This window comes from Galeopterus variegatus, unplaced genomic scaffold (assembly GCF_000696425.1).
Source record: "Galeopterus variegatus unplaced genomic scaffold, G_variegatus-3.0.2 Scaffold5932, whole genome shotgun sequence".
NCBI lineage: Eukaryota > Metazoa > Chordata > Mammalia > Dermoptera > Cynocephalidae > Galeopterus > Galeopterus variegatus.
Genome location: NW_007732043.1, coordinates 47,303 through 55,436, shown reverse-complemented (window position 1 = coordinate 55,436; position 8,134 = coordinate 47,303). Strand labels below are relative to the sequence as shown.

Sequence of the window (8,134 nt, the reverse complement as noted above, 5' to 3'; positions counted from 1 at the left end):
CGTTAGCGTGGTAACTTTGTTACAATTATGAACCGATATTGGCATATTGTGACTAACTCAGTTTTCTCATTCTTACATTAAGGTTCCTTCTTTGTGTTCTACAGTTTTATGGTTTTTTTCCAATTGCATAATATCACATATTCATCATTACAATATAATACAAAAGAATTTAGTTGTCCAAAAAATCCTTTGTGCTCTATTTATTCATCCCTCCCTTCCTCCTCATCCCCTGAAATGCTGGCAATCTCTGATTTTTTTTTCCATTGCCTCAAACATTTATCATTTCTCTGTATTGGGAACATTCAAAATCGTCTCTTTTAGCTAATTGAAAGTGTACAATAAATTGTTGTTAATTATGGTCACCCTACAGTGCTATGTTATTCCTCCTGTCTAGCTGTAATTCTGTTTCTGTTAACCAAACTTTCACTATCCCCCCTCCCTCCTACCCTTTCTACCTCTGGTAATGACCTTGATAATTTTCTATTGCACTGATATTCACTCTCATTTTTACTATTTCTTTATTTCTGCTTATCTCTGGTTCAATTTACTTTTCTTTCCTAGCTCTTTAGGAAGAATCTCACATCATTGATTTTAGACCTTACTTTGTTTATATTACAAGACATTAAACCTATAACTTGCTCTGAGCATTTATTTAATTGTACATCACAAATTTTGATATGCTATGTTCTTATGTCATTCAGTTAAAACTATTTTCTAATTACCTTTGTAATTCTTATATCAACGAGTTATTTACAAGTGTGTAATTTCTAAATATTTAGAGTTTTTCTTATATATCCTATTTCTCCTTTCTAAATTATTTCTGTTGTTGTCATATCATATAATCTAAATATGCTTTTAAATTTATTGGTACTTGTTTTATGGCCCAACATATGCTCTATTTTCATGAATATTCTTTTATTTATTTATTTTTTATTCCTATATTTATTTATTTTTTTATTTTTTTTTATTCCTATATTTATCATTACACAATGTAATCATTTTTGAGGCCCTTCACCAATTTCCCTCTACCCCCCCACCCCTCCTTTCCCACCCCTGGTAGCCTCAGTTCCATTTTCTCCTTTTGAATGTTCAGCAAATTATTGTTATTGTTGTATCTTTATTTTTTTTGTTTATTTACTTATTTTTAGCTACCACTTATGAGTGAGGAGATGTGGTATTTCTCTTTCTATGCCTGACATTTTACTTATAATTTTCTCTAAGTTCATCCATGTTGCTGCAAATGGCTGAAGTTCATTCCTTTTTATGGCAGAGTAGTATTCCATTGTGTGTGTGTGTGTGTGTGTGTGTGTATATAACATTTTCTTTTTTGTTGTTTTGTTTTGTTTTACTTATTTAATTTAGAATCATTGATAGAAAAAAACCCAACCATTTACACAGTAACTCAAAAACCAGCCATTTAAGAAAATAATGTAGTAATCAACCACTTCCAGAGAAAATAAGTCCTCTCATTTGATTCTACTGGCAAGCCCAGGTTTATCCTGAACTTTGAGTTTCTGTCCTGAATGGATAATGAAGCATTCAAGTAAAAGGTAAGGAGATATAAGTGTAAGTTTCTGAGGAATACTGCCTCAAAGGGGGTTCAGATAGGCACAGTCCTCCAGTTTACTCCAACATTGGGATGTTCCTGGGATGACCATCATAGTGTCCTTGCGAGGAGTTTTGACAATTCATCACCCTCAGGATTCAGGTCTTATAAAACATTCTTCCACATGAAAAAAGACTTTATCCCATAGAAATAAGTTTTTCATCATTTCTCCAGCTTCTTGTACTTGGCTTCCAGTTTTTTTGAATATGCATCCAACTTGTAGGCTGCCTGCTCCAGAGCAGCTACCTGCTCCTCAGTTACATTGATCTGATCCAGACAAGGTTGTAGTTCAGCATACTTCTGGTTTAAGTCCTTTAAGTATCTGCTAATGTTTATAGCAATATATTTCATTTCAAGATACTTCAAGCTCGTTAGTTTATTCATATTTTCCAGGAGCTTATAGTCTTCACTGGTCGCTCTGAGCTCTTCCTTGGCGATCTCATCCTGCACAGACTCCAGTCACACTGCTATGCATGTGACTCCCAAATCTGTTTCTCCTGCTCTGATCAGTCTTTGAGCTCTGGACTCACATGTGCAAGTCACTTGAGTGACCTAGTAATATCTGTCAGTTCCCCAGTCAGGTAACTGGCCATTTTGGGGAACATGTCCCAGCAGAGCTCAGTGATGTCTGCCTCAGCCGGCTCCTTTGCTTCCTCAGCTCTCTCCACCGCAGCTTCGTCTGGAGGTGGCTCCTCATGTCGGGTGGCCTGGACACCCTGTGCAGCCACTGCCATGTCCGTCCTTGCCCACATTTTCCTTATCCCGTCATCTATAAGCACTGGAAAATGATGTGCTACACACACACACACACACACACACACACACACACACACGCAATACCCTAATGAACACTTGAAAATAATTCTGATATTGTTGGTTACAGTAAAAAACACAGCCATTAAGTTTTATGATCAACAGGCAATATCTTTCTTCTGATACTTGCCTGAAGACTCTGCTGTAAGCTCCAATCTGGAAATTTGGCTTTGAAGAGTTAGACTTAGGACCTCATAGCAAAGTCTGTAAAAAGTCCTATATACCTATATACTGATACCTGGAAAAGTAGACTATTATGTACATGCTTCAAAACTGGCATCAAAACAACTGTCAGAACCCCTTTATATCCAGAAGCAGATAAACTCACAGACCCAAGATCCAGTGACATACAGCTTAATTACATAGGACTGAATAAAATAATGAGATAAATTGAATTGTGGTTATTTGTTTTATAAAATTTTACTGTTAATATTCTATTACCCAGTGGTCATATGAGGAAGTCTTTTTCATCTAGATCTGTCTTTAATCCTCAAATCAGTAGACTATTTTTATAGTTCATTATGAAATGTTTTCTAAGTATTGTCTTATTTTCACTGACCCCACAGAATTTTGGAACAAATACTTTTCCTGAAACTTTTTACTTTTAATGACAATGCACTTATTTGCATAGATTCAGTAAGAATTTTTCTTCTTTTTTTATCAGAATATAAATGGACAAGTTGATTTTGCATCCAAAACCATACCTGAGGTGTCTTATATGAAAACAAATCTCATTAACATCATTTGAGCCTACCAACCATTAAGTACCAAGAGCTGTATTTCATAAGCGGAACCTTTGTTTATAAAGCCCTCCCAAGAAACTTATCTGGCATAATTGTATGGCTTTCAGGGTCTCAGCCTCACAGATGGTAAAGTAAACCACTTCTTAACAGGCCAGAAACTTTAGTTGAGTTACGGGGACCTTGAGTACACTCACATTTATAGATAATGAAGGCCAAACTGGTGGATGTGAATTTCTTGAGTTTTGTTTTCTAGTCTTGGCAGAGAGAGAGAGAGAGAGAGAGAGAGAGAGAGAGAGAGAACCAGCTCTCATGGAAACTAATAGAGAAGTCACTCACTACCCCCACCATCAAGGAGACCATTAATCTATTCATGAAGGATCTACCCCCATGACTCAAACAGCTCTCTGCTCTGCCACACTGAGGATCAGATTTCCACATGAGCTTTAGGTGGACAACACATCCAAACTCTATCAGGCGGGTATCCTGTAAGTGTAGTTAGCTCTTATTCAGTTGATGGGACTGATATGGCCAACTTGAAGAAAGGGCAAAAGTCTGTAATTAGAATGAGATGATTAATTTGAAAAACTGAACTGAGTTAACCTAGAGAAACATTAAGACTGGGGATAACTCTGACTAAGGGGGTTCCTGAAAACAGCTTTTTCCCTTCTCATGAATCCATGTTAGAATAGCTAAGGAAAATTGGAATGGTGGTGGATTATGTAGTAGGAACTCAAGGAGAGGAACCACACCTCATTCATCTCCTACCAAAGTTCCCATTATTTTTGATTATAATAAATTATTGATGAATGAAAAAATCAGGTGGATAGTCTAAATTTGTGACTCTACACATAAACAGACAAAAGAGCTTGATGTGTTTAATCAGTCAATTCAAACTTGTTGTAGGACTGATGGCTTTCACCAGTGCCAGAGAGTTTGCGTCATTCGATGGCTTTAGTCTGGTATCAACACTTTTGTAAGGTGATTCACACATCCTGGTCTAAGCAAAGACATTCCCTTAGGAAAATGAATGAATGAATGAATGAAAATAAACCTCAACACAGTCTCCAGGGAAAAATATTCGAAGTCCATGGTGCCTCGACATCAACTTTTTTTTTTTTTTTTTTTTTTTTTAGCAATTCAATTCTGGGCAAGAGTTCATAGGAAGTGTCTGTTACAATGTTAGACACTTTGCAATAGAGTGGATAAAAGAATTCCAGCCAAAATCTTATATCCAAATAGCCGTAATATCAAGAAATGGACTATTTCAGCTTTTAATCTAAATTTTCTTGTTTGAAAGAGAATTTTAGCTACCATTTGGATATTAGTGGAAATGATATACCTAAATTTCTCAATGGGTAAAAATTTGTTTTGAAAATATGGTCTACTAAATAAGGAAAACTGCTTTTGAGAAGTAAATTGAATTCAGAAGTTTCTAAATAAGTATGATAAGGAGTTTGTCAACAATCTTTATCATGTTTTTCAAAAGAAAAGATACTAGATAGTTGTCACTGGGATGCATTTTAAGATATTAAAGCCACTTTAGTTCACTAGTTGGTTTTGAAGTAACCAAAATTTGATGATGCAGCAGCAGTATTATAAAATTAGCCTTTTAAGATTGGCTTGTTTATGTAGCTTAATCCATTTATCTTGTTCAGGAAATGTCCCTTGGTAAAACTAAAAATTAGAGTACAAACTTACTTAACTCAAGAAGAAATAAACATTGCTCCATACATCACAGATCTTGGAATGTCCAAGATGGTATTGGTTTGATATAATTATACTTTTAAAATAAATGTAATGAGTTACCTATACATCAAAATGTGAGTTGATTTTCATATCTTTTGTAAGAGTTAAGATAAATTTACAAGCTAGAAAAATTATTTGTAAAGCCATTTGTTTCCCTTTGTTGTGTATTTTGAAAATATGATCCTATGTATTTGTTAAAAAAAAGTAGGTAGACAAGAAGAACATTTTTAGGAAAGAATGACTTTTTTTTTTTTTTTTTTTTTTTTACCAGATCTGCTTTGTTTATACTTCCTCAGGACACAAACATTGTAATTGATATACTGTTTACAGAATTTGAGTTATAATCTGTGATTATAAATACTGTAGGTCTGTATGAAATTTAATCTTTACAAGTATCTATTGCCTCTTTAATATTTATTCTGAAGTTTAGAATCCAATTGTTTTTCAGAGAAGTGCTACCTGAGATTAATTTCTAGCTAAGTGGAAAAAAAAAAAAAAAAAAAGCACACTGTCATGGGGAGACTATAGTTTACAAATTTAAAGAAACTTACTTATTCTATGTAACTCCTAATTGCAACAGTTTATGCCAATGCATCTTTTATGACAAATTAAGTGATAAACTTTGCCGAGCAGGAGGAATGAAAATATTTGAAGCCTAGTTTAAAACTCTAAAAATCAATGTGCATCTTATAACTTCTAAATATCAGTAGTAACAAATTTGGTGCCTGTTGATTAAATTCAGATGTGGTTGCACTTGGAAATTATTGTGGCCTCTTTTAGTTATTAGATGGTGGAGGATATTAGACTATGAAAATCTTGATATTTACGGAAAATTTGGTATTTAAAAAATTTCTTTTCCTATGCTCGTCCTTTTTTAAGTCTTTGACTCCTCTCTTTACTTCTGAATTCTAAGAAAAATACATGCTTGTGGTAATAATTCTATTTATTTCAGAAAGTTATTTAGTAAAAGGTGGAAGTTGGTTTTATACATCCTACTTTTCTACTGTGAGTGATCTTGAAAAATTGTACATAATGCCAGTTATATCAGAGGTGTTGAAAGTATTTTCCCTAGTTTGTTCTCTGTATTTTGACTTTGTTGTGATATAAAATTTTTATTTGTTTTTAGTAAAACATATTGATCTTTTTCTTTATAGCTTCTGCAATGGTATCATACTTTGGAGAGCCTTCCTTATTTCAAGATTATAAAATAATGTGCATGTGCTTTTTACATTATTTATAGTTTTGTTTTTTACAATTTATATCTTTAATCCAGCTAGAATTTTATTTGATTGTTTTTCTTTCCTTCCTTTGCTCTTACTCTCTCTTCCTTTGCTTTGTTTTCTCTCTTTTGAAAGCCCTGAGGAACACATCTTATTATCTTTTTCTTAAATAATTGACTAGCCAGTTGTCCTAGCTCTTCTATTTTACTTTTTAAATATCACAAGTCTCTCCTTTAAGTTCAAACAAAGGAGAACAAAGCTTTATGTGGTCACTATATCAACTCTTCTATTTTTTGATCTTACAGCAAAAGTTTGCAAGTATCTCAGTGGTATTAGCAAAAACAGCTCCAGGGAAAATTGTCATAAAAGAAGGAATTTATTACATACTCAATCTGCTTTTCATTTGAAGTAGAACGCTCATCTGATCTACTTAGAAGTGCAACAGGATGGTTGAGGAGAGCTTTTGATGGAGAATTTGTTGACAAGTAAATTTTTATAAAGCCATAAAATGGCAGATTCTTGATTATATAATTATAGGAAAGTGTTTTTGTGTTTTGTTTTTTTTTTTTCTTTTTTTGGTCCAGTTGGAAGACGAAGTAAAGCAGACAGTTTTAGAATTTGAAAATTATAAACCAACTGTAACATTGAAGCTACACAAGGAATATGTGTTTGATTAAAATTTTAGCTGCACACTGAGTACTAGATTCTTGGCCATAGACTTGGTGATGAAGGAAAGTCATCTTCTGTCTTGGCTCTGGACACAGTCTCGTGGAGAAGCCAGTCTCCCTCTGTCTGAAAACTCATAGAACTGACTGCTGCAATCACCTAAAACTAATTCAAAAAGTAATTCATAAAAATATCCATTTTTGTTTCTCTTCTTCCTCCCTTTTACCCCTTACATACTCCCTTACTTGTAAACTTCTGATGGAAGCAGTATGAGCTAAAATCCTGTCTCAGGGAATGGGGAACAGGTAATCTGTAGCTCTTATGAATTTGGTCACAGAGAAATAAGTAGGTGAAAAATAAATCACTGCTCATGGCACTAATGAATTCAGTAAAAATTAAGGACTAATAAATAATAAGCTTCCAGGGGTGTGATGCTGCCCGAGATGTGGCATAGTTTAATGATTATTAGCACATGCTCTGAAGTCTAAATACCTGGGTTCAATTTTGACTCTCTTGCTTGATAGCTATGTGCCATTTATTATTTATTGACAACCATGCATTATTTAGCATCTGTGGCTCTCAGTTTCCTCATCTGTAAAAATAAGATTATGAATATAAATTAATACAAATAAAACATTTGGTGTTTCATAAATGCTAGTTAATCCTCTTTTAATATTTTGTCCTCTAAAAGGGGCACTGTCTTTCAGAATCCACATATTCAGCACTCAAAACTGTAAGACAGTAAAATTTAGTAGCTTAAGCAGTTATGTTTCAGATGACTTAGAGACTATGGGGTAAAGTCGTACACTGTCACTATCTTAATGTGTCCTGTTTTCAGCTTTCTATCTGGGCTCTACTTTCTTGGAAGCACTTTGCAATTATTACTAAGGCCTAAGAAGTAAACCTTTAGAGTCTTATTTATTTTAAAAATGTGTTAACTACTCCTCCCCCCAAATATGTAAGGTATATATCATTTTGTAGGAAATACAGAGAAGTATAAAAGTAAAATTCACACATAATTTTATCACCCAGAGAAAAATCTCATATAAGATTTAATATTTACTTCCTCAATTTTCTTAAGATCCATAGCTATTTTCCCATATCATTATATATTTATAAAGATGAGTTTTAGTTGTATTTTTTTATATTTCAGTCATAATTTATCTAACCATTTAGATATATCTATATATCTATGTAACTATATCTATTTTTTTAGTTTTTCTTGCTACAAATAATACTGGTAACAAATCCTTTTGGGATTTTTGATTATTTCCCAAGGAGAGATTTCTGAAAACAGACTCTCCTCTAAGGATGTAATATTACTTAGGACCTTCATACAT

General features: G+C 33.5%; 1 protein-coding gene across 1 annotated transcript; it reads right to left on the bottom strand.

Moving 5' to 3' along the window:
- Positions 1 to 1,709: 1,709 nt before the first annotated feature.
- LOC103605605 (biogenesis of lysosome-related organelles complex-1 subunit 2-like) lies at positions 1,710 to 2,340 on the bottom strand. The gene is made up of 2 exons (XM_008590228.1): positions 2,159 to 2,340; positions 1,710 to 2,024 (listed from the first exon to the last, which is right to left on the bottom strand). Exons 1-2 carry the CDS (start codon positions 2,338 to 2,340, stop codon positions 1,769 to 1,771), a joined length of 438 nt encoding a protein of 145 aa, XP_008588450.1. The 3' UTR covers positions 1,710 to 1,768.
- Positions 2,341 to 8,134: the final 5,794 nt, after the last annotated feature.